The 27,336-nt window shown below is 39.3% G+C and overlaps 1 protein-coding gene across 1 annotated transcript; it reads right to left on the reverse strand.

Annotated features, from left to right (window-relative positions):
* Positions 1 to 51: 51 nt before the first annotated feature.
* Positions 52 to 22,491, reverse strand: ube2q1 (ubiquitin-conjugating enzyme E2Q family member 1). Its single transcript, XM_021319324.2, has 13 exons — positions 21,779 to 22,491; positions 21,252 to 21,356; positions 17,410 to 17,532; positions 12,965 to 13,018; positions 12,446 to 12,586; positions 10,968 to 11,052; positions 8,956 to 9,016; positions 8,788 to 8,878; positions 8,633 to 8,691; positions 8,466 to 8,514; positions 8,263 to 8,358; positions 4,339 to 4,405; positions 52 to 3,093 (listed from the first exon to the last, which is right to left on the reverse strand). Exons 1-13 carry the CDS (start codon positions 21,935 to 21,937, stop codon positions 3,062 to 3,064), a joined length of 1,122 nt encoding a protein of 373 aa, XP_021174999.1. The 5' UTR covers positions 21,938 to 22,491; the 3' UTR covers positions 52 to 3,061.
* Positions 22,492 to 27,336: the final 4,845 nt, after the last annotated feature.

The following is a 27,336-nucleotide window of genomic DNA, read 5'->3' on the forward strand; positions in this document are numbered from 1 at the left end:
ACGTGCTCTTATCACATTTCGCCTAAAACTCCCCAAATAACGGAGACAATATATTTCATAAAAGTCTTTATTCATAAACTTGATGCAAGTTTACAAATTTTTTTTTTTTTTTACATTGTCAAAATCACCCTTGCAATGGGGGGGAGGGGGGAGGGAAGGGAAGAAACCAAAGCATGCTTACAGTGCATAACTTTATGACCCGGCCACCGCAGTTAGTGATGCAAGGTAAAGAGCCCGGTACCAGGCTTGTTCAGGTCTCTGACCAATGTGTCACTCGTCTCTGAGGAGTCCTCGTTAGTCAGAAACGCGTCGCTGTGAGAGAAGCCGTTCTTCAATGCACCGCACTCTAGTGCACCAATAATCCAAAAAAAATTAAAAAATAAAAATAGGCTTCACGTATGATGTCTGGCACAGGAATCTCTCAGCTGCTGTTACTCGTTGGAATCGAGCGTCTCTTTATCTGGCCTGTGCACCGATGCAGGGGGGAAACCACGACAAATTAATATTCCTAGATTTTTAACCACCACTCTGCTTCCCACAGAAAAAAAGGGAGGGGGAAGGGAGGGGATGAGGGGGATGAATTATACCCACTACTATATTGACATGCAAAAAACAGCAATATCAAAGAGAAAGGGTACATGTGCTCTAAACCCTTCCACAAGCCCAGGGTTGCAGCAATCTCTGCCTCACGCGTCTGACGGCCCTGGGCACACGGTTAGAAACCCGCAACCTCGACAAACACGGGTGCAACGCAGCGCGTCTGGAGGCGAAATGCAGGTACAGGTTTACGACGGCGGCGAGGGGAGGGAGGGAGGAAGGGGAAACGGATGGGAGACATTCAAATCTTGCCATCGACGATGGCCTGAAACCAATCTTTTGCAGAGTTTTGAGTGTGCGGTATGTATTCCTGAGTTTGCTTGTCCAGAAAATGCAAGGAAGGGCGAAACAATGCAATCAGAATGGGATGAGGGATACGTTACAAACACGTTACAACAGCTAACAATCATGCCTATGGTCTGGTGCCTTTGCTTCTCACGAAAAAAAAAAAAAAAAAAAAAAAACATCATCTTGCAGGAAAACAAATCCCAGATGAGCTGAGCATGAACAAGCTTTATTCAAACCAAACCGGAGTTAAGTCGTCACTCCGCAAACCCGAAAAAAATCGACTCGGAAATGAGGATTCACTGCAAGAAACGGCAAAACTAAGCCTTCTACGCTGGTCGTCGGGATGATATGCTTTAAAAAAAAAAAAAAAAGAAAGAAAATGCAAGTAAACACACAACAGAACACCTACGAACTGGAATGCTCCACGGTTCTCCGCGTTATGCCAGACAGGCTGACGGGTGCAGCCGCGCTCGTGGACAGTAAACCAGCCAATTAGCAATGGGGGGGAGCTGAAGTGTATTTCTTAAACCTGAACAGATATTCTGAACAGAAAAAAACGGCCATGGGGGGGTGGGGGGATCTATCCGGGGCGTGAAGCAGACATGTTGTAATGGAGAAGAGTATTGCTGTGAGTCTGCAACTCTGACTGCATTTTCAAAACAGCGCTGAGGTCAGAGAAAAGCCGGAGGGTAAAGGTCGCCTTTATCCTCAGGTGACTGGGTTGAAGTAGTTGGGAGGTGAACCAGCTTTGAGAAGGCCGGAGGTGACGACTACGACGCCACCAGTAGATGGACAGGCCTCCTGAATGTGTCCCCGCTGCATAGCCGTGGTGAAGTCCACTTCACTGGAGTGATGTGATTGGCTAAACCTCTGGTGTGCCAGATGTCTGGCAGCACTGTAACAGCCACTGTAGGAATGGAGCTCCACTCAAAGATGGGGTTACCAAAAAAAAAAAAAAAAAAAACATTAAAATAAAAATAAGATCTGGATTGGGAATCTAAAAACAACTGCAGTGGTCATTAGGCTTGTATTGGGACCTGGTGCACTCTCTCTCTTTCTCTCTCCCTCTTTTCCTTCGGATACTTCAGAAGCATCTAGAATGTTACTTTTCTCCATTTTCTAACTAGTCTCAAGAGGTTGCAGTGGCCCTGCAAGTTATAGTCAGAGTATTCAGTAATACAGTCTCTGCTCAGCCAAAGACCTACACAAGGTTACATTATAAACAATTAAATCCTTTAGCAGAAATACAAATTTACATGTTTACAGTGGAGTTAAAATCAACGACATTACAGTGTGAAGTAATCCAAACAAGCCCCAGCTTTGCCTCATCATCATCATCATCATCTCCATCTCAGAAACGCTGCCAGATTAGTTGCACACCGAGGCTGTCCCGGCTGCTGGTTGTGATTATGTTGGTGGTTTTTCTCCACGTCTGAAAGCCGGCGGCGTGCCGATCCTCGCGACGGTCTGTCCCACGCAAAAAGCGGCGAGGTCCGTGTATTTCTCTGCCATCGCTCAGGGCTCTAAGCTTTAGAGAAAAAAAAAGGGAGAACGCAAACTAGCCGCTGAAGAAGCTTAGTCTTTTGATTTTTTTTATTTTTTTTCCCCCCCTCCAGAAAGGGAGGGCCGGGTCTCGGCATTAAAAAGATGAGAACGATATTAGGGAGGTCATCCGTGGAAGGCAAAGGCGGGGAGTCTTCCCACCGCCGGGATTCTCGATGTCCGTCGCGTCAGGAAATGGCGTCCAGTTTAAGGCCAGAGAGACGAGGGGGGGGGGGGGGCGGCCTTTCCGAGCTCAAAGCCGGAGAGCGACCTCGACGTGCCCAATGCCGGACCCGGGGTTACGTTTGCATGATATTTAGTCCGCTGGCTTCGCGGGCCGTGGAATACAAAAGTTAGACAGCGGAGACGCAGCTGGAGAGGAGGGGGGGTGGGGGGGCGTCAACGCCTGCAGCAGCGGCGTCTGATGTTGGGTGGAGGCGATGCATGCCTGTGTCCGTGTGCCCGCTTTTTGGCCGGGGAAAAAAAAAAAAAAAAAAAACGAGGGATTTGCTTTTGGAGTTGGAACCGTCATTGAGAGGGAACGATATTACTTGAAGGATAAAAACAAGATTGGTCACAAAGAAAAATAATCCAAGACGTGTGGTCCCGGTGCTGGAAAAGGCAACAGTCTCTATTAGCCATCCTCCTTCGGGGGTGTGTACCAGCCTGGGGGGGGGATAAAAGGAACACAGAATGAACAAAGACGTAAATAACAAATCAAAAACTATCATACATAAGTGCATCGTTTTCTGCCCTTATAGTTTTTCCCGTCCTGCTCAGGGCTGTACGCCGGCGGATGCAACCAACATGAAGTCAGCTGGGTTTGTCTGAATCTGAGAATCAATCCTTACGTTTCTCCAATAAAAAATTTTTTTAAAATTAAATGAAACAAAAACGAAAATGAATGCTGACTAAATGGGCCGGTAACCTTTCTATAGGGAGTGAAGAGCTACACAGTCTAAATATCACTTTGTGTTCCAGAAGCTTCTTATCCGGGGAAAATCAAACGCCTTTCAGCAAAGAACAGGGAAGAAACCTTCAAAACACTTTTGCACATTTTTGAAATCAACAAACTGCAATGGATTTATTTGGATCCACACAGTGGTGTGTAATTATGCACTGCAAAAAATAAATAAAAAAACCCTCACAGTTTAACATGTTTTACTAATAAAACACAGGAATGTAGGTTCCACAAAGTATTCACTCCGCTGGGCTCAATTTATTTGCTCGTTTACAAAAGGCTCTGAGACCCGTTGATCATTTTAACTCAACAATGCCAACAACTGAGAGACCAAATGTTTTGTTTTAGGGCTGCGTTTGTGTCTGCGACCATCTGAGCAGAGCCGATCATTTCTAAACTGCCAACTAGCCGCCCACTGAAGAGAAAAAAATAAAACAAAAACCTAAACTCACCACCTTGCTACTAATAACCAACTAGCAACAGTCTGGACACTCAGACTTTATATGAAATATTTAACTTGATAATTAGTGAACTATGCCAGAAATGCCTCTAACTATTGGAGCAGACACTAGAAAAACTGTTTTTAATGTTTCGTGCGCCAGAAATTAAATAAAACAATAAATTGCAATAAAACATGTCTGATACTGATTTGCCCTTAAGTTACTCCAGGTCTGCGCAACACAATCTGTTCTCAGCTTAAAGAAACGTTTTCATACCATTTACAAATATTCTACATACTTTGTAGTAATGCAGACGTTTTATAACACCCATCCAATACAATATGTTTTATTTATACATCTACCATTTGTTTAAAACATATAAAAGGAGACAGTATAAACCTGAGAGCAATGTGCAGAGAAATGCTATCCTGGTCTGAGCGCTGACATTCATCAGCTTTGATGTGAGGAAGAGGTTTGGTTTCAGTAAAAGCAACTCGACGAGATACGCACCATTCTTTTCGTGAATCTGAACCAGGGATTTGTAGGACTGCTGTGCTCTGGCAAGATTGTACTGGTTCTGTCCAAAGAGAGCAAAACAAAGACAGCAGCAGAACTGTGTTAGAAGGACAGCGGTGAACAAAGTTGGGGTTCGGACCATTTATATGTGGAGAAAAGAAAATCCCCCCAAAAAAACAGTGACATCAGAGGCTTTTTGTTGAGTTATCTGACTTTTTAACTTTAACACCAAAATGAATTCTTGAAAATGAATTACCGTATTTTCCGGACTATAAGTCACAGTTTTTTTTCATAGTTTGGCCGGGGGTGCGACTTATACTCTGGAGCGACTTATGTGTGAAATTATTACACATTTTTACCGGTATATCATTACACCTGTTATTTTCACACCAAACCACAAGAGGGCGCTCTAGGCCTGTGTTGAATCAGACGTAAGCGACGTAGAAGCGGAAGTGCCACAGCTTCTACCTCCAGAGTTAACAGAGTTATTTGAAAGTGACACCGAGGATGAATATTTCACTGGATTTTAGTTATTTGGAGTGACACGGGCGCTTTGGTTAACTTCTTTGCATGTTATTTATGCTATAGTTATCTGAATAGCTTTTAATATATGTTAACATACCAGGTACGTTCTCAGTTGTGTCATGTAGCGTAAGCTAACCGTACAATTATTCAGCCTGTTGTTGCCTCCGTTCTATTTTTATTTAAAATTGCCTTTCAAGATGACATGTCTGTTCTTGATGTTATATATTATCAAATAAATTTCCCCCAAAAATGCGACTTATACTCCAGTGCGACTTATATGTTTTTTTCCTTCTTTATTATGCATTTTATGGCTTGTGCGACTTGTACTCCGGAGAGACTTATAGTCCGGAAAATACGGTACTCACTATAATAACATACGTTAAACTCGCTTCATAGCTGCTGTTTTTTGGACCCATCATGTGATCCGGGTATTCTCCTTTAAATCACATTGTCTGGTTTTAAAGTCCCTTCTAACGATGCCAGAGAAAACACAAGTGTCTTCTCTGACAGTCTGGGGTATATATAGCAGCTTGCTGCCCCTCCCCCACGTGTTGCTGCACACTGCTGTCCAGCCGTTTAAGGCTTTAAAAGTTCGTCTTTGCTTCCTGATTTCTCCTCACAAAAAGCAAGGGCAGTCATGTGTGGAGAGTTTAAGAAGTGCTGGCGAGCAGTTTATCAACATCGTCTCCCAGAGTCGCCCTTTAAAGGGCAGAGCAGCAAAGAGATCTTAGACTCAACGAGGTCTTGAAACCTGAACCATAAGAAAAGTCATTATGTGGCATTAACCTTTGTTAGCAGAATGACCGCTCCTTTTCTGTTGAACTAACAATGATTACATCATGTTATACATTTTTACTTTTAGTGTAAATACCATGATGCCGTGGTATTTTCACTAAAAGGCTGACAGAATGTGAGGATCTCATACCAGCACCCACACCTACTTCCTACATAAAACTTTATTGATGGCTAGTTTTAGCCGACTATTAAAAAATCTCGGTTTTTAAGCAAAATCTCAACCAATTTAAACTCTCGCCTGCTGTAAGAGCTGGTGGGTGATTTAAAAAGAACATTGAGACTATTATTTTCCTCAAAATATACAATAAGCAAGTTTAAAACAAGACTTTCTTTGCATGTTTGCAAACAAGGATTTCTATAGAAAAAATAAATAGGCAAACATAAAAATTGATGTCGAAATTAAATGTTATTTAAACATAGTATGGAAAATCTGGTATAAAGCCTTAAATTCAGAGGAGAAAATTAGGCACTTGACTAACATTGAGACCTGGTAAGAATGGGTTATATTTTTTCTGTCTGCTTAAAAAAAAAATTATTTTAAGCTTGGATTTTGAAATACAGATCTGTTATTTTCTCCTCACAGGAAGCAATGGCGCAGCTACATTTTTACTTGTCTTAAACGGTCTAGATCAGGGCTTTACCATCCAAAGAGTCATATTTTTGCCCTCAGACCAGCTAAATAAAATGTTTGGAACCGCATATGTTGCATGAGCTTTTGAAAAAAAAAAAATAAAACAAATAAAGACAATCTATAATTTCAGACGTATACATTCATATTCAATAAAGTAGAATATGCATTCGGATGAGGGTGGTTTTTCAGATTAAAACTACCTTTTAAAAATAAGTTTATTAAGCCAACATTTCTGTATTAATGTCCTTATGGGTCTGACGTAATATTCTGATATTAAAGTTTTATTAGCTATAAGCAGGAAATCAACATAATTAATAAAACCTTTAAAACAACAGTCGATGTGCGACTTATCTATATAATAAGTTTCACTTAGTGATGGAGCTACTGAAATAAATGATCTTTTCAATGATATTCTAATCTGCATCTTTCTAAAACAACCATTTTATTTCAATTTCACATTATTTAAAATCTAGGAAAGCAAAACTTTTGCAAAAAGAGGATGGGTACATTTACTTTTATGGGATGTTGACACTTGAGGAAAATTACGCAAAAAAAAAAAAGGGTGTGGAGAGCACAGTTTTGTACCTAATGATGAGAAACATTGATGTAAAAGCAGCTTGCTGGTAGTTTTAGTGTCAATCTGATGTAGAGATTTAATGCAACTATTTCATAAAAATGCTGGGACCTGCATTTGCTATTATATCTATATTGAAAAGCCTTTATTATTTCTTTATTATTATTAAGCAAAGTTATTAAGAGTCATTGTGGGAGGTCCAAAAAGCCGCTTGCAGCTCCGGAGCCACAGACTGCAGAGCCCTGGTCTAGACCAGTCACTGGCTCCAATGGGGTACCGCGCACGTGACGTCACCGTCTCAAGAGCAACGCCCCTTTTGCCGCTTAGGTAGGGCATATAGGAGAGAACGCACGGATAACCCAGCTATTACAAGCGCAACAGAACCAGCGATTTGACCGACTTTACAGCCGTTAAACTTTCCCAAGACGATGTCCCAGGCGCACGGATTACTGGTCGCACTGTCGAAGAACACACCAACCTTCAGCTCAAACGATGGCTTGAGGTTCGAGGGCTTAAAAAAACTGGAAAACTGGGCGAGTTGATGAACGGTAAGCTTTGTTTTTTTTTCCTGCGCGGCGATCATGGCAGCGTCGGCTGTTTTTTTTTTGTTGTTGTTTGCAATCACCGTCCAGGAATGGGTATATGTTTAATGTTTGTCTCATTTGAAATGTTTTTTAGCAGGCTATCATGTTAGCGCCTGCTACCATGATAGCCTATATGCTGTCATGGTAGCAGGCGCTACTTTATTAACATGTCGGCCACCAAAATACTCTTACCTTGACTTGATGTCGCTGGAATTGGGTCAGGATGTTCTTCGGTTGGGCCCTTTCCTCCGACAAAATGCTTGCTACATATGTACTTGAATTTGGTAACTTTTTCCGGGTTGAACTGTTGTGTAGGCCGACCGCCCCGCACACATTTCTCCTTGGCAGTCTTGAAGAAAACATCCTTCATATACGGCCGATCAACGTACCTCGAGTCGCTGTTGCACGTTCCATAGCAACAATGTTTAAAAACCATGGTCTTAGATTTGGAAAAAGCAGTCGTTTACCGAGTAAAACCTAGGCTAACGCACGTCTCTTTTACAGCAAAACAGCGGCGGGTTTCCGGAGTTTGCCCCACTGCGTACCACGTGATGTGACGTCATCGTGACGTTGTGTTTCTAAAAATAGCTCGCGCGCGGTACCCCATTGTGGAAATTTGGCGGTCCTAACCATTTAGTCCATTTGATTGGTTGTGACTCCCGGTTCCATATGTGCTGAATGAGGTCATGTTTGGCACCGTTTATGACCATATAGCACATTTTTCTGAGCAAAAACAAATTGGTTTAATAAAAGGAGGAACGTTGCAAATATTTAGTCTGTAAGGCCAACATAGAACCGTCCTGACTCACTTTGTTGGCTCCAAACTGCACCCTGGCTTTTCCTTTGACTAAAGTCGCATTGATCTGCATGATGACAGACTCAATGGAATAGGCACTGCTCCAACCCTGTAATGAGGCAACAAGGACAAAAAGAGCAGGTTAGAGGTAGAAAAACAACCCAAGACAATCACAGCAGGCGTCACATCCTCAACGTATTTTTTTTTAAAGCATACCTGCTTGGTGAGAAGTTCCATGCAAAGGGCGCCTCCTCCAAGAACGTAGCTGAGGGAAGGGAAAGTTATAGCGCATAAAGTAAAGAAGCATTTCTGGTTGAAGTAAAAGTTAAAGCCACAGACCGATGATGGAAAATAGCCGAGGAAGGAAGTAGAAACAAACTTACCCCCCAGAAAGCACAGGAGAAACCACTCTGACAAAAGGTGGATCAAAGGGGAAATTATCCTGTAAAAAGGCAAGCAGCAAAAACGACAGCATTAGAACACGTCTAAGACTTTAAAATCTAAATATCACTATTTCTTTAAAATCAGTCTGACTCACTTTATATGAGAAGTTTAATAAAATGTAATCCATTCCTTCCTTTTCCTTTAAGACTTGTAAATCACTGTGCAGAGGACTATCTGGATCCACCCTATTAGGCAGATTCAACAGTTAGTTTATGCTTATGAAACAGACAAAAACAAAAAGACAACAACATACAATACTTACGTTCTCAGTTTGACGTGCCATTCATACAGGCTATCATTAACAAGCTCGACTGAATAAATGCCTGCAAATAAAAATTATATTAATAAGCAGCTGATTCAAAACTAGATTTAAATTCAACTAAATCCCGATGAAAAACATGGGGGGGGGGGGGATTATCTGTACTCCAACATCTTATTTTAGAAAGAAAAACTTCAATATTGAAGGTACAAGACACAAATTAGCTTGTACATTTTGTCAACAAAAAAGCGTGTCTTTAAAAAAAAAGGAAGTGAAGAAATGTCACCTGGGTCTGCAGTGTCCGAGATCTATTTTTATACAGAGGACAAGCCATTTTCATGATAAAAAGATCCTTTTTAATGGGAAGACGTTAAATGGATGTGACCGCTTATTGGCAACAAAGAAAAAAGGATGGAGTGAGCGCTTCTGTAAATATTATCTAAGCAGGGAATGAGGGCGACCTCCTTGGAAACAGAGTAAAAGGACGGGTTTTTCGAACAGGGAGTAAACAGCCAGACCACGGAGGCAACCGCAGCTGTTGTTGCTGAACATTTGGTCTGTCCCATTTTAGCACAAAACATCTGCTGACGTACGCAGACTTAAATCCATAACAGCTCTGGTTTAGTTGAACCACTCAGCATCAGCTACTACCTCTTTTTCCCCTTAAATGTCTGAGCCAAATGAATGAGAGTTGCAGTAAATTAACCTCCCTTCCATCCAACACGTGTAGTACTACGCGAGTATTTAGCGGCTAAAAGTATGTTTTTTGATGGGAAACTAACTGCAGATACACTTGTGGGTGTGAAAGATGGCTTCCTAAGAATAATGTCAGCAACTTTGTTGTATCTTTATAGTACTGTTTTAATGTTACCATGAAACATTGCTCATCTTAACATTAAATTACATTTAGTGATGTCTGAAAACACCAGAACTGTCAGGATTGTTACTTCACACATTTTTACTTCACACATTTTCTCCACTGTTGGTTTCTTGAGTGTCGATTAAATATCAATAAACTCAAAAATATAATTAAATGCAGTTAGTGTGTGGAGTTTAGTGATAAAAATTTTTATATAATCACACTTCTTTAAGTAACTAGTGTCCTGGTGAAACACATTTTGAATTTTGTTCTAGCACGTTACACTTTACGTTATTTAATAGGACTTTTAAGGGCTGTATTTGTGTTTATGGGGCTATAATTGACATGCATTCACAGCCAAACAGTTACTTTGATTGCTAGAAGCTGTAAATAGCGTCACTTTTATCATTATCACAACAATACCACAATATATCGTGATAAAACCCAAAGTCCATATTGCACACCACTACGCTCTGGACTAAAAGACTGATCATTAGGAGAGAAGTGACAACTACATGGCTGTCTAAGGCCATTCTGGCGAGTTGTTGGGAGGAACGAGTCGACACGTGTCACCACACATCCTAACGATAATGCTGGTCTGAACAGGAGCAGCAATTACAACATCTAACTGAAAACTCCCAGAGTTTGATATTTAAAATGTCACACCTCCACTGTTCAGAAACCTTAGTTTTGTTTTTATCTGGCTGCCTTATGCTTGCTGTTCTTCCCGTTTACCCTTTTTTTTAATCTACATTTTTCTTAATTTGTATGATGAAATTAATAGAACTTGAGTGGGCAACAAACATGACCAGAACTAAAAAGAAAAAGTGTAAATAATGATGAATTCCCAATAATTAAAAAAAGGAGGAAAAGCATAAGACGGTGCCTATGATTACACTTTAAACTAATCACACAATCCACTTTTCAAATAACACATTTCTACCAACTATGGAAGTTCAGATGGAGTTAACAGAGCTCTGAAAGAAAAAAAGGAAAGTCAATGCAATATTCCTCATCTGACCATGTGACCATCACAACTCTGGCAACAAAATACATAAGGTAGAGCATTTTAATAGAGACAAGGACAGGACAGCATGGTCTTTGTGACGTTTTCTTCCATTTTCAACTAAACAAAAGCTTTATGTGGTGTACGTACCCGTCTTATAACTCTGAGACCGATAGATTTCTCTAAGCTCCTTCATCAGGCGGTCGGAGGCCTGCACTGAACCAGACACAGCCCCCTGCAGAAATGAGCACAAAGACAGACAACCTGCAAATTACATCTGCAGTTTGTGCTCAAAATGGGTGATTTATGTGCTGCTCTGGATGTCCATCTCTACAGCATGGAGGCACTTCAGATAGTGTTCCAGTTATCCACAAAACATACACATGGAAAATAAAATAAATTCACGACGGGCAGGAAATACTGATTTCATGGTTATAATTGTAATTTACGTTGACATATTTCAAATCTGGATTTAGCTGGGCTGCTGATTCATCAAAGAGATTAAAAACTCTGATCCTAGCCTTGAGGTGGGGTGGCGGCCGGGCATTTGCGCTAGGGCTGAACGATTTTGGAAAACAATCTAATTGTGATTTTTTTTCTTAATATTGCAATTTAATGCAATTTTTTCCCAGTTTAATTTATCATGTGTTTTAAAACATTTACAAACAACAAATACATTTTTTTTTGCCATGTGGATTAGTTGCTAAAAACCCACAGCATCTAAACTCTGAGCAGAAATGATTGCGTTCTGACTACGATTTATTTCAACCAAATATGCAGTTTTGACTTTTCTCCGCATTAACCACAAGCAACAAAAATGGCCTCTAAATAAAGATGTTCGTAAACAAGGACTATTTTAGATATGAACTTTTAATGTTTCTATTGATCAGAATATTATTGAAGAGATCAGCATTTAATTTAATTGGACATCATTTAATTAATTTAAAATCATTGTTGAACATAAAGTGCAAAGTCCAACCAACAAGCAAGTCTATGTATTAAACTGATTGACCTGTACTTAATGCTTTGTATGATTATACAAACTCTAAAACAAGTAATAAAATTAGATTATCTCACTGCTGCAATTGTCTTCCCTTCCATGTGGAGGGAAACCCACTTTAAACATTTTACTGACACCTAATGGACGTGTCTAATTCCCTAATTGTTACAGAGCCAAAAATTGCAGACTTCTGCGATTTTGCAATTGCGTTTTTGTAAATCACGATTATATTGAAAATGCGATTAATTGCTCAACCCTAATTTGCACCTTGAAGAGGCTGCAAAGGTTGCCAGTTCGAAACTCAGACCGTCACCCTTGACCCCTAAAATACTCCCCGTGAGCCAGTAAGTGTTGGCAGCACACGGCCTGGTTAAATGCAGAGAAAGATTTCTCCTCTGTCAGGTTATAAAAATTAAATATTTATTTATTTCAGGTACATTTTATAGGTTTTCTGCTACCTTAAGAGGCAAAATGTATAAAAAGAAACAAAACTCTGCCCTAAACCTTATAGAAAGTCAACTTGTCATCTAATAAGTACATAAAGCTGTAATAGATGGCAGTGGAGTTCCTAAATTAAAACAAACGTTTATGTTAAATGTTCTGGGAGTCTAAAGAGATAAAGACTCACGTTTAAGTGGTCTTGTCTCTGGTTCTTTCGGATCTTCTCGAGGATCGCCAGATTCTCTTTCTCGATGCCGTCGTCCTCAGACTTCTTCCCGTCCACCGGCTCCTCCTCTTTCATCTCGTAGTGGTCCAGGTCCTCAATGTCCTGTGAAGATTTTAGTGATATTTAAAACGATTTAAACCGTGTCGTTCTCCTGATGTACAAAATACAACATAAAAAAAATAAATAAATAAACGATCAAGGCTGACGGTACACCAACTTTTAAAAATAAAACGTAAGATTTTTGATTATGCACAAATGTAGACAGCTGATGACAGATCATTACAGCAACATGTCCAGTTCACAGGTAAAAACAACAAAACAAACTATTCAGCCGTCTTAAAAACAAAGTCTACAACAGAAATACATTGTGGACATTAGCACAACTTCTAGTATTCGGATAATAGCAAAAGAAACAACGTTCAGCATTTTTAAAACACAGAAACTAGAGCAGGCAGCATGTTTACAAAGTTAATCACTCACTTCCCCCATCTCTTCCTCCTCTTCCTCTTCAGACGTGACCTCCTCCGTCCCATGCTAGACACACAAACAAATGTTTGTTTTAAGGAAACTGAATTAGTCGGAATTACTCCAGCTAACACGTCTTACAGAGAATCCTCTGCAACGCACTCTGCAATATGACCGCAGCATTTTTTATTTTTCTCCGCAAGTAAAACTCACAATCTGCATAAAAATGCATTCGGGTCAAAGAACTTTCCTCCACAGATTTTAATCTGTTTATGCGATGTTGCCAACTTGTGTCGAGCCTAATTGAGATTTAAAAAAAAAAAAAAGACACGCTGGCGTGCTTAAAACTAGAAGTAAAACTCTGAGGCAAAGCATCTTTTGTCACGCTTAAATGTTTTAGATCAAACGTTTTCTTTAGATATTAGATTACAAAACTAATCTAAATAAATACAAAATACAGTTTTTGAGTAGTTTCAACTATTCAAACTATTCTGGTCTGATGTGAATCTTTAAATTCACCGTGGAACTCATTGCTGTTTACATGATGAATTTTATTTCAGCCTCAGAGGGTTCTGAGCATCAACGGCCTGTTTAAGCTCACAGCATCTTAAGTCCATACTTTGACTAGACCATTCCAAAAGCCTTCCTTTATTTATTTATTTTTTGGTAGAAAGCAAACCTCATAGTTCTATCAGTTACAGCAAGTTTTATTTTATTTTATTTTTTTAGGTACTGGACTGATTTTATACCAGATGTAATGTGATGCAGACCTGCAACTGAGGCACTGCTCTGCTTTCGACGAAGCTTTTGGTAGACATAGTTTTAACTTCATGGATGCTCTCTTGGAAAAATGTTGGCGGGCCAGAAACTCCTGGATAAGTTCGCCACTGTTCAGTGTTTCCTCAGTTTGTAGATAAAGTCTTCGGTTTATTGCTGGAGATCCAAAGCCTTAAAAATGACTGATACTGTCCAAACTGAAAAATCTCAATGACTTTGTCTCTTTTCTGATCTTGAATTTCTTTAGATCTCTGCATAACGTTGGTTTTTGAGATCTTTAACTGCTTCGTGGTATCAGATGCGTTTGGTTTGGGTTATTTCTTGGTTCTAAAGGTCTGGGTGTGGCAAGTGCAGCTGTACCAAAAACAGGCCGATTACAGATAATTCATGATTAAAAAAGGAGGGGCGTTATAATGTTACACAGTGCTAGGTTGCTTCACATCTCTTTTTTTTATTATAAATAAATGAAATCATTATTTGTAAACTTGTTTTGTATTTAGTCTGGTCATGTTTGTCTGGAATTAATATTTGTTAGAGGAGCTGAAAGAAGCAAGTGTGGGTAAAAACAAATCAAATAAATCTGCAAGGATAAAACTTCAGAGCACCGCACAGTCTGTCTTAAATTGCTTTGCACAAATCTAAAAATGTATGACAATTTCAAAAAGGTAAATTATGGGAATATGTGTCAGATTAAGGACACGTTCATTACATCATTATCATCATAGAATAAAGAATACCGCCAGTTATTTATATTATCGTAGTTTTCTTAAAATGCATTTTAACAATTAAGCCAATCCTAGATTTGCTTCCAGCCATCATCATTATTATTGTGGTCACCATCAGTAGCGGCACTTAAGGTTTTCCATCTCCCTTAAGTCTCTAGGTCAGTATTACTTTAAGTTTGCTTTACCACATTTCTTTCCTCAACAACTCATATGGGTGAGATTATTTCTACAAAAACCTAAAGCAGAAAACCCTAAAGATCGCAAAATCTGCCACTACCTTTTTTTTTAAGGGAGTCATAGTAATTCAAATGCATACATTTACTACAGGAGAGATTTATACAGGAAACTATGATTATGACCGTTGCTAATACTTAAAGGTAGTTCAACAACTCTATATAAGGGGACACATTTTTAATGGTCTAATTTATATGATCACCCATCATAAAAATCGCTTCTAGGTTTATTTACAGATTACCCAAATTAACAAGTGCAGCATTCAGATTATTGTGATTTTTACAAACAGAGAAGAGCAGCCAATTTGTTTGAGTAAGTTAAAGCACAGGGCACCTATATGCTTAGGATTGTTACTGAGAAGGAAGTGGGGTATTAGTTTTGATGCTATAAAATAGGTCAAACTGCTTCAGCTACAAAGCCTCCTAATATTTTGGTTGTCCTGTCAAGTAGACGCAGACTCTTGGCCAGAGTGCTGGTACTCCAAGACATCTGACTAGCTGGTAACAAGTTAAAGACAAACCAAACCGTTCTGCAGAACAGAGCTGAAAATGTACTTGCCATAGGGCTGGGAGATAGAGAAAAATAAAGCATATAGATAAAATAGAAATCACATTGATCGTAGAGCTGGACGATAATTCAATAACGATAGACATCAATCGATAGACGTATATCGATGATAGAAAAAAAAAAAAAAAAGGGCCAATAAAAAGTTCAATAGTTTAACAGTTTTCCTTCCGTTTGCATTCTAGCCATCTAGGTTAATATTACATCCTCCCAACCAATCACAACGCAGACCCAGGAACCAAGCTCCGCCCCCTTCAAATAGTTCAGAGAACATGCGTTCCTTTTTTTTTTTTTTTACTCGCAGTTTTGCTAAAAAGTTGGTTGAATAATTGATTGAGTTTGAATTCAGTGTTTGTGTGTTCTGTATCTAAAAACAGGTTGCTAAGCAACAACATACAATGGAGAGGGCTGCACTTAAAACATGTGTGTTGAATGGATGTCGATACAATATGATTTCTGTGTAATCTTTATGCTGTTTTCCTATATCGTCCATGATATATTAAAAAGTTATTTTTGTTCTTTGACTATGTATTTTGGGAAAAACTGATTAGTTTTAAACTAAGAGCAACATACATGCTCGTGCCTGTTATGTTGCTCACATAAAACTAAGAACCACATGTGTTATTTTGTTATAACTTGTTTTAACTTGTGGTGGGAACCTATGACAATGTGTTGTGGGAAAGACTGATTCTGTATTTCTTATTTTGCTTATATTTGCTGTATTCTGAGTGCACTCATATTATTTTGCTTCGCACACTGCTGAGGTGCTGGGAACGGTTGATGTTTTGGGAAACATGCTTAGGGAGGCAGGGCAGCTGTGGAGTGAGAGATGGCCACTCTCGCTCCACATCTGACTCTTTGTTTACAAGTATATAAAGAGGAGACTGCCCTCAGCCCGGTGAGTCTGCCGTGGGTTCATGTGTGGATACCGGCATCGTGAACGCTGATCTTAACCTAGGACTGAGGGCTCCCAGTTCGTGTCAATGGTAAGAGCTGATTCTGAGAATCTGTTGAGCGTCACGTTTGTTTGAAAGCTTGTTGCTTTAATGCTTGCTACTTTGCGTGTGTGAAGAGCTAATTGTTTTGATGTGCTGTATTCTGTGGGGAATAATAATAAATGTTTGCCTTATATTCTAACAGAAACAGTGTTTGAGTCCTTATTTGTGTTTGCCGATCTCTCCCGATCCTGAAATAAACATTTCATAAAACAGTCCAGCTCTAACTGATCGATAGTCGTCTTGCAATCGGAAGGTTGTGGGTTCAATTCCAGCTTCCCCTTGTCACATGTTGCGGTGCCCCTGGGCAAGGCACTTAACCCCAAGTTGCCTATCGAGCTGCGTATCGGTGTATGAATGTGTGCGCGTTAGTGAGTGTAATTGGGTGAATGGGACTCTAGTGTACAGCGCTTTAAGTGGTGAGTATGACTGGAAAAAAGCCATATAAGTTCAGTCCATTTACCATTTACTTCATTAAAACAACTTTTTACCAAAATTTTAAGTCTTAAAAAAAGAAAAAACAAACAGATGCTCTATTTATTCACTGAAGCTTGGTGAGGGAGCTTATCTGGTTCTATAATTGGTTGATGTAATGACTGCAGTGTTAACCTGCATGATAGGCTAGAATCCAAAAGAAAGGAAAACCGTTATTCTATTGAACTTTTTATTTGTTTCTATTGAACCACACTATCGATCGATACATATCGTCATTGAAGTATCATCCAGCCCTAACTTAGCATTAGTCAAAAATTGCAAAAAAAAAAAAAAAAAAAACATCTTCATAAAGTCTTTCCTGTGCAACTAAGAGAGCAAAGTACAGCTACTTTTAATGTTTGGTGAATGAAAAAGCTCCACGTTGCTTTCACAGACTGATGGCGTCTGCAGCGAATTATCTAAGACGCAGCGGAAGATGGACAACAAAAGATCAGAAATGGTGCCGTGACCAAAGGCAGTTTAAATTATTATTTATTTTCATTGGTTTATCAAAATTCAAACGCTAATGCAGCTGGGAAAAGGATTCACCGTTTCTAATTGTCATATTGCCCCCTTCCTACACATGCCCTATACAATGACCAGAACTTTTTGTAAATCAGAAGTGAATAAGAATTGTCCGGGAATAAAAATCGACCCAACGGTTTCACCAGCCTGAGCTGCGGACACTTACCTTTCGGTCTTGTGCCACCGGTCCTGCAGGCAGGGGCTGGTCTAGCATCTCCACATCAGGATGTTGAGGAAGGTTGTACAACCGACAAAGGTCGCAAATCAGTTTTTTCAACTGCTGCAAAAGCTAGAGAGGAAAACCGCAGAGATAAGGAGACACTGATTTAGAAAAAACAGCTCAGGTTTGCAAATACAACCGAGATATTGTTAAGCAGAAACGACTATTTACATAGATAGTGTAATCTTTTTTTAAAGTATGATCCCTTTTACAAATCCAAGGATTCATGGCTGCGGATTTTCATAAGAGGGGATTACAAAAGATTCATTTTAGAACCGAAGAACAACGGAAAGCTGGTAAATCCTGCGGTTTTCTGATGAATGCAGAGTAAGGCTTTGTTGGTACAACTGGTGAATTACTAGGCTATAAACAAAATAATTTTAGTATAATTACAAACATGACGTGAGCCTAAAGATGTAAACACACAGACAGATGGATTTCAGTCATTATCCAATTAAGACCGTTTGCAAATGATCATATTTAACAAACAGTGAATCAATTTGTCATTTTATCATATTCCAATAACTACACAAACAAAATGAGGCAACGCTTCTCTGGGATCTTTCACAGTGTGAAAAATCATTAAAAAGGACATAAAGACATAAAATAATGTTTTTATACCATTTGTTAAAAAAAAAACTCCTTTGTATATATTGCTCTGTTTCATCTTTTCTGTTAAAAGTTTTCTGTTACAGATTGTAGCTGCTGCTCAGCTTTTCTGCCTGTTTTTTTTTTGTTTTTTGTTTTTTATATACATAATGCGAGTGTTAGAATCCAAAGTCAAATTTTTTGTTTGTACCCACTAATTGGGGAATTAAGCTGATTCGGATTCTAAAAAGTTCTCCGGCAGAAGCTCTGTGGAGCGTTTTCAGGTTGCTGGCGGAGCGTGACGACTGATTCAGCGTCTTTAGAAAATGCACAGTCCCAGGGATTTTCCTCGATCATATGACGTCATCAGATTTTACTGCTATCCGCACACACTTTGAGAATATAGAAAATTATTTTGAACTCTCGCTCGTCAAATTGTATGGCGCTTGTCAAACCTTAGACGGATACCAACTAATGCGTGGTTGGTACGTACATCCAGCCTCAGGCGGCAATATTCTGCAGCAAAAAGGGCAGAATTGATCAAATCTGGTAGGAAGATCAAAACTCCCGCTGGATCTGAGTTTTTTCCCCCCTGCATCACATGTGGATGCGATGGTAGCAAATGGCTTGGCGCTGTAAATTATGAAAAATTATTTCTGGGATGACCTAAAAACTCAAAAATAATTGCTTTTACCGATCCCTGGAGGGGGCTGCTGCGTCCTTGCTTTTATTTTGCAAAAAAAGACCAACAGTCCCAGCTCAAACGTTTTACACTGAATTTACTTTTACTATACGGGTCGGATTAAAATCCTTAATTGAAAAATAACAATTTCATTAAGTTGTTCAGAAAAATCCCCTCGAGGTCAACAAAGTGATACTGACACCATGTCTTTAGACAGCATTTTAAATGCCGTCTTCACTCTAAAAAAGGTTAAGCAGCTGGACCATCTTTGCAAAACGGTGTGCACCCGAAAATGGCACCAAAAAGACATCTGTGTACACAGAAGGAGAAAAACAAAAAGATCTTATCTACTCACACAAAGCAAACTTCCTCTTTATCTGACATACATCTATGCCAGCTCAAAACTGGCAACGGAACAATACAAACGATATTTAAGGCAATTAGGTATACAATGCATTATGAAATGATATCCACTTCTCTCTCTCTCTCCCTTTCTGCAGGATTAATAACGTCACCCACACCTAAGGCAGACGCATGGGGATGAGTGGCTGCGTGTTGTGAAAAGGCCGATCAAAACAAAATGTTTTCCAGAGTCCTACTTTTCATTGGATCGCTCTCCTAAAAGAGAGTGCGGAGAATCTGATGTATTTTTATACCCCTTATCTGCAATCCGACTATTTTTACTTTTCCTCTGCAGAGATCTTCTGCTTTGAACTTACGGAGCTGATTGCTTTTGTTGTTGTTTTTTTTTTCTCTAATTTTAATGCTTTTGTTTTGCAAAACTAAGACATTTGAATAAAAGACTTTGCTTTCTCCTGCTGAAAGGTGGATGTCTACGGGTCACAATGGGTGAAGTTGCACTCACATCCGTTCACTTTGCGCGTACACAATGTTTGTAAAAGATTAAATAGGTTATGGTTAAAGATGGGAGAAATCAGGCTTGTGCATTTAGAGGCGATTTCACAATGACTGAGATTTGCGAAGGAGAACTAAATGAACAAATGCCACATGTCCGACCCGTTGTCCAAAATGGCAACGAGATGGAAATAAAGACTGTTTGTCAATACCGTTTTGCTCAATAGGCCGATACTGATTAATAATAAAACGATTAACATTGACCGGTGTTAATTAGGGCTGTAACATTTAGCCAAAATTCTAAACTGCAATTTATTTCAACCATAATTACGATTTAATTTGGACTTTTCTCTGCATTAAACGCAACAAAAATAGCCTGTAGATAAAGATGTTTGTAAATAAGAACTATTTAAAACAAGAACTTTAACCGTTTTTATTCATCTGAATATTATTACTCAAGAGAATTGCTTTTAATTGACTTGAACATCAATCTTTGTTTAACATATAGCGCAAAGTGCAATCAAACAAGTCTATGTGTTAAACTGTTTGACTGGTATTTAATGCTATGGTGGGATCCCTGAATGTTTCTAGTAAAAAATTAAAAAATAAAAATTATGTAAACTCTAAAACAAATAAAATGACATTATCTCACTGCTGCAACTCTCTTTCCTTCAACATTGAAGCAAACCCACTTTAAACATATTCCTGACACCTAAAGGACTCGTCTTATCCATTAATTGTTACGTTGCCAAAAATTGCAGACCTCTCCAATTTGGAAATTGTGTTTTTTTTTTATATTATTACAATCATATTGCAAATTTGATTAATTGTCCAGCCCTAATGTTAATGCCAATATATCGCAAAGCCCCTGGGGTATTTTTTTTTGTTGAGAATTGTGCTGAATAAGAGAAAGATGTCAAATCTGACAACTTCATGTCACACCCCGTTTAACATTGCAGCTCTAATTTCTAACTGAACTACGGAACGTCTATTGGTGCCCGAGCAATATGCCGACGAGAGATGCTGAATATTGCATTTCCTAGTATTATACCATCTCCTTAAAGTAGACCGTATAATACAACTAGAAATCATTAACGAGCAACGTGTGGTAGAAGAGACCCAATGGTGAGAGGCTGCCCCGTTTCACCCACAAATATCTGGGGCAAAAGGACCAAAAGGGAGACGTAATCAGCACCTGGATGCTCAGATTTAGTCTCAGTACCGCTGCCGTGGGCCTCAAGTATCGGTCTGAATTTTAAAGAAGCCCAGCAGACAGTGGGTCTGGTGATTTTCCAGCTAAAGAAAAAAAAAAAAAAGGCGGTATTGTCAATACTTGTTCAGCGTTGCAGTTTAGGCAAGTCAAAGTGCAAAGTATAGTCCCTATTCCAGTCATTATGCCGCACACTTTGGGAATATCACGAAAACCTTTGGATGGGAGTTAGATCAGCTGCGACTTAGACTATTTTACAGCAAGTCACGTTGATCTTAAAAAAAATAAATAAATAAACATGTTCAATCCTAAGCACCTAAAGCCAGCCACTATGATGCATTCGGCCACTTCTCATCAACACCAGACAGTGAATGTTTGTGATGCAACCTCGACTTTTCTCAAAGGACGCAGGGGAGGTGAAAACGTGTCGAAATAGGCAAAGCCTTCCCTTACCAGGGTGCTTCCTTTTCTCACATCCTCCAGCCTCTCCAAAACTTGTGCCAGGCTCGGGTCGTCAGAGTCCACAAACCATATTGGTGGCGTAGATGGATATGATTCCTGAAAAAAAAAAAAAAAAACAAATCAAAGAAAGGCATATTTAGGACACTTGAATTAATGCGTTAAATAAACTGAATTTTATGGCAGGATTAAACCGTGAGACTTGTTTAAAAAAATAAAAATAAGGTGGATATCGGAGACGACATACGAACGCGTCGTTAGCCGAATGCTAGGATCGCTACCACAACGCCGAACACGGGATTCCCCGTTTTCCACGGCGCAGTTGATCCCGTTTAACCCACGTCCACGCTGTTTCCTCAAAGAGGCCCCCCGCATACCGTGAAGCTCGGTGGGTTTAGATGCCGCTCGCTGCCCGCTTTAGGTCAACAATCTGGCGTTTTGTTCGCCAGCTACCAACAGGGGAAGTGCATCGCTAGCTTAACCCCCCCCCCCAAAACCCGCGAGTTCTCGGGTTTGCTTACCGTAATGTTGCAGTGGATAATCAGCAACTTTTCTCCGGTCACGTTAAACTGGCAGCTCAGCTCGTCGGGCTTCCAGTCAATTATCCTGAATCGCTCGTGGTTCGTGTCAAAAATGGACTCCAAAAACTTCAGCTCGGCCTTCAGCCCCGTCACCGACATCTTCCACACATCTCCGGCCGGGCCGCTGGGGAGGGCGAGAAGTCAGGACTTAGCTTTTTTTTTTTCAGCTAGCTAGCGCTACAACATCCACCTTTTAGTGAGAAACGGGTCGCAAATGCGCCAGATAACACCGGAATCTATCGGTAGACGTAGCGGGACGTCCACTACAGCTACAGCCTCCGTTGGGATGAACTGTAACGCTGTCGGGAGGAAGAAAAAAAATGTGCTAATGAATTAGCTAGCACTAGCTAGCCTCTGGTTAGCGCTTGAAAACAGCGCAGTGCTTAGCAAACTGCTAGCGTTGTTGTTGTCTTTCCGTCTATTGTTGTTCTCTGTCTACGTTAGCGGCATGTTAAGCCTCTAACGATGTCCCCGTCACCGTCTTCTGAGAATCCCGTCGGACAGTTCTTTAAAGTTTACTGGACCGGGAAACTACGAGACTATCCTCACAATCTGAGTCAATACCCTGCTACAAGAACAGTGCTTTTTCATCCCCCGTGCAACTGGAGCTGGCCTCTAGTGGGGTTTAAAGATGGCGTTTGGCAATCTCCCCGCTCCTGCAGAATCCCACAATTCAGCACGTTCACAATTTTCTAAAGTAAAAGAAAAGCAAAGTTTATGACAGAGGATCACGCGGTTTGACGTTTATATAAATGTTAATTGATGTCGGTTTTACCATCTACAAGAAATTGTTTCATTATTCAATTATTTTTTATTTGCCACCCATTAATATTTTTCAAAACATTCATTTTAATTATCTAAATTAATTTTACTTATTAATTTTAAATATACATATGCACAAGCATCTGGACAACTTAGCATATAATCAAAAGTGTTTTTATTGCTGTCATTTAATTAGAAAAGTGGAAGTAATACATAAAGAGTTATACAGGCTCATTCAATAAATAAGAACATTGTTTAAAAGTTAATTCATTTCAGTCCATCACTAAGGGAAGCTATTTACATAGATCAATTATACACAGACTGTTTTCAAGCCTTTATGATGATTTTCCATTTAATGCTAAGGAAAACACATTTAATATTGTAATTTTTCATCAGACCAATAAAGAATAATATATTTAAAACAGAAATGCAGACTTAATGAAATGTATATTTAACTCCTGCTTAAAAGTAGCTTTAAAAAAAAAAAAATCAGATTTTAATCTGACAAACCATCATCATTGAAACACATTCATCGAGTATGAGTGTATTTCAAATGTTTATTTGTATTTATGATGATGTTGACTTATAGCTGATGTCAGCATCATCTAACAATAGTTTTACAAAATATATATTTTAATACAGAAATTTTACAATATGACCAGGTCATGGCCTACAAAATCACGGATAGCTTGACAGTGTTCCAGCATTGCAAATGGTTACATCCTAGCATATTAATGGAAAGTTGATTGGAAGAATGGCTACAAGTTACAAGTAAAACATGTCATTTATGTATATTTATGGATATTACAATAATGGTACCTCGGACAATATTTGGCAACAATAACCCATGGATCACTAAGGAATTGAAGGCTATTAATAATGAAAATAAAAAAAGGTTTTCTTTACAGGGGTGGTGATTAAAAGGAAGGAGGTCAAAAATGAAGAGGGCCATCATCAAGATAGCTAAACTCAAATACATAACAGAGCAGCAGAAACGTACGCAAGGGAATCTCAATTTATTCTTGCAGGGCCTGAAGGGGCTGATGTGTATTAACACCAGTGACCAATGTTCTTCCCCATTCACAAGCAACTGGAGCTGCCCAACACTCCTGCTAGGTTCCCAGTTGATCAACTTTTCTTTGGCCTTTAATACTCTGCAGCCCAATAACCAGCAGGAAGTCTTTTAAACAGCTTTGGGCTAGACCACCAGCTCATTCTCAGGATCTTGGACTTTCTGACCAACATACCCAGGGAGTCACGCTCAACAATATCTCATCCAATCTACTTATCACCTCTATAGGGTCCCCCACAGGGTGGTGTCCTCTCCCCTGAGACTCAGGTTCTGGGTTTAGCTGTTAGTCAGGGCCTCGCTGCATAGAATTTGCATGTTTTCCTGTGCACGCACGGGTTTTCCCCAGGTACTTCCTCTTCTTCCAGCAGTCCAAAATGTTAGGTTAATAGTCTTCTTAAAACTGCTCTTGGGTATAACTGTGTATGTGAATGGGTTGTCTTTTGTGATGATCTCTCGCCCAATGACCACTAGGGATGGGCATTTTCATTAAATAACAAATGTTAGTTATAATTAGATATCATAAAATGTCATCATTGTGCAAGTACATATGATTGGAGCACATCAATCATACTTCTGTACTCACAATGTGATTAGAATAAGAGATGTATCTTTGAAAAAATTTCCAAAAAAAAAAAAAAGCTTGGGAATGGTATTAACAGTAAATTCTCCTGCAACTAGTGTTATTTAGCAGATATTTAAATATATAGAGTGTTTCAGTATCTGATTTCATGCATGTCTGACAAGCCAGAGTCAGAACTATCTTAAAGGGACATCATATCCTGTCTGGCCTGCAAATCCTTCGTTATCTCCAAGAAGGACCTGGAGAATTCACTAGAGACAAGTGAATTCATCAGATCTGCGTTTCCTGTCTGGACTAACTGACCACAGACAAGACTTACCAGACTGGTCCTTAGCCTGTATATATAAATTTTATATTCAGTCAGATATTTTGGAGCATTTTTAAAAAAAAATGACATTAAATTGTGTTCATTTATGTCTTCCCGAAGATGTGAATTGCTCTGAGTGTAAATGTCTCAGGCAAAATGAACTAGAGTTTAGGGATCTCTATTCCAAACAGGTCATGAGACTCTCTAAACCAGGGGTCACCAACCTTTTTGAAACTGAGAACTACTTCATTGGTGTGTCATAGGGCTACCAGTACTGACCTCTGAACTAGAAGAGTCTGAGTTCACCTTAACTTTATGTAAAATAAATAGATTTTTTAAGCGTTGTCATAGATATTGTTGTTTTTAAATCTATATAAATGCAAGGGTGAATAAACAAGAAGAATAACAGAATAAAATAAAGTTTTAGATGCAGCTCACTGGTGGATTGTGTTTTTTTTTTTTTTTTTAGAACAGGCTTGTAGGCTCCACATGTGGTCCTCGGGGGCTACTTGGTGCCTGCTGGCACCATGTTGGTGAGCCCTGCTCTAAAATGACTTCAGTCATTTTTTGCATCTTTTTCGTATAGATTAGCCGAAATGTTTAGGCAGTACTACTTGAAGCCCAGTAGGGTGCAGTGTTACTTCACTTACTGAAAAAAAGGTTTGCTAAACCCTAAGCTGTTGAGCATTTCCTCAGTTGTGATATAACTGGGGGTGGCTCAACACTCAGGTTAAGAGCATATGTATTCAGTTGCTTGCATGTTGGGGGGGAGTTAAACAGATTGGGTAACTGTGTCTGAGCAATCTGCTGAGGCAGGCTTTTTTATTTATATGACAAAGGAATCAAACCTGGAAAGGGTTTCCTCTTTGACTATGAAAGCCAGCTGGCTTGAATCCAAGGAAGATGGCATTAGGCCTACAGGAAGCAGTCTGGATGCAATTAGACCAAATTGAATGGATTGCAGGCAGCACACAGCACCTTAGAAGCAAGCAAACTTTTAAGCTGCTCTCTTCGTGAGTAAGCCTCTTTTCAGGACAGATTTAGGTGAAGCACACTGGCTGCTCTTTTACCTCTAATTACTCAATGCTTAAGTGGCCTTTCAAATAAGTGTAGCTTTTCTCTTATATGACTTCCTGAAACTTACTGTCACTCAGCGTAAAGATTTTTGAGATGTATGCATTTGTGTATACATTTTAATATTTATATGTATATTTCATATTTTCCTTTGAATCGTTGAATCTATTTTTCACAGATTTGAGACGACAAATGGCTTGGGGATTTTGAGGGTTTAGATAAAAAAATATTTCAGAGCGTTTGACACTTCAAAGTTAATAAAGTATGTGGTCCTAACTTATGAACCAGGCCTGATGTTGAGCAGGACTAACCAGGAGTAAACCAAGAGCAGGATGCTCCGTTGACTTAAAACTTTCTTTTCCTCTGCAAAGCCAGGTGATACTTGTGTATTTCAGCATTTATTACCGGGAATGCTGACCGATAAAGTCACAGAGTAGAAAATTGCGTTTGGATGCGATAAACTCTCAGAATATACTTTAATATTTGGCAGTGTTGAATGCTGTCAAGGGATTTGTTGATGTAATGGCTCCTTCGGAAAGGTCAAGGTTCCAGTCTAGCAAACATAATCATTCATTTCAGAGGTTTGCGGTCAGCAAAAATGAAGCCGGTGCTGAATGATCAACACAGGTTATTGTGGAGAACAAGAAACTTGCTCTGGAAAATGTTAAGCAGAACAAAGTTAGAAATATTATTGGTGAACGACTGTAGTTTTTTTCTTACTGAAATCTATCTCGTCCTTAAAAAGTAATAATATAAGATAATATTATTGGGTTTATTCACTATTATTATTGTTGTTTGCCACTAATTTTGGAAATACTTAATAATTTAAAGCAACTGTAGAACTTCTTTTTAACTTTACAGCTAACGTACTAAACTATTCTTAGTCTCTGCCACGTAAAAACACCAAAATACATTAAAATTAGTGGTTGCAATAAGACAAAATGGGAAAAATAAGTGGGAAGGAATACTTTTACAAGACAATGTGTAGCTTAATACGCATAAACTGAACCTGAGGAGTAGATTTGTTTTAGCTGCTGGTCTAAAGTATGTTTATTAAAGTAAGTTTAGCTTTTCAGTTGCTGGTTAGATCCCTACTATCCATTCTGGCGAGAGAGCAGTGCATCTGTATTGATTGCTTATTGACTGAGTCTGTGAGGGACTGTCTTCTACTGTTAGGATGTCATGTTATAAAAGGGTAGCAGTGGTAAAAGACCCTTCCTAATTCAATTGACCTTTCCTGCTACATTTTACTACAGATGCTTAGAGGTTAATTCTGTGTGGCGATTTGGACAGCTGGCTTTCTTGTTTTGTAAATGCAAGACTTAAATATCTCGTGCAATGAAGTATTGAAATATTAAAGTAATGAAATACGAACGTGATGTTCAAGGTGTTAGAGAATCATTTGGAAGAAAGGGTGGTTATTTCCTGCTTCCAGATCCAGTTCACTTCACTCATCATGCGATCACGTGCCACTCCTCATTTTTGCCAGGCCACATTGTTCAGCTTTTTACAAAAAGCAAATACAGGTCTTATTAAAGGTCAGAACTCAAATATATCTCTGCAGTTAAATTCTGATGGCCTTTCAGCCTAGTTTTATGATTGACCAGCTGAATGGTAGTTTGTCAAAGCGAGGCTTGTGTCTGGGCTGACAAAAAGGCAAATAGCTGGTGTCCTCCGTGATTTATCCCGCTCTTCTTTCTTCC

Source organism: Fundulus heteroclitus, chromosome 4 (genome assembly GCF_011125445.2).
Source record: "Fundulus heteroclitus isolate FHET01 chromosome 4, MU-UCD_Fhet_4.1, whole genome shotgun sequence".
In the NCBI taxonomy this organism is placed as follows: Eukaryota; Metazoa; Chordata; class Actinopteri; order Cyprinodontiformes; family Fundulidae; genus Fundulus; species Fundulus heteroclitus.

Excerpts from the sequence above, each read along its gene's own strand:
- ube2q1 (XM_021319324.2), bottom strand. The coding sequence starts at position 21,937 with ATGTCGGTGACGGGGCTGAAGGCCGAGCTGAAGTTTTTGGAGTCCATT. Across the intron at positions 12,587-12,964 it reads AGGAGGAAGAGATGGGGGAA|GACATTGAGGACCTGGACCA; the intron begins GTGAGTGATTAA and ends AAATCTTCACAG. Across the intron at positions 9,017-10,967 it reads GTCTCAGAGTTATAAGACGG|GCATTTATTCAGTCGAGCTT; the intron begins GTACGTACACCA and ends TTTTATTTGCAG.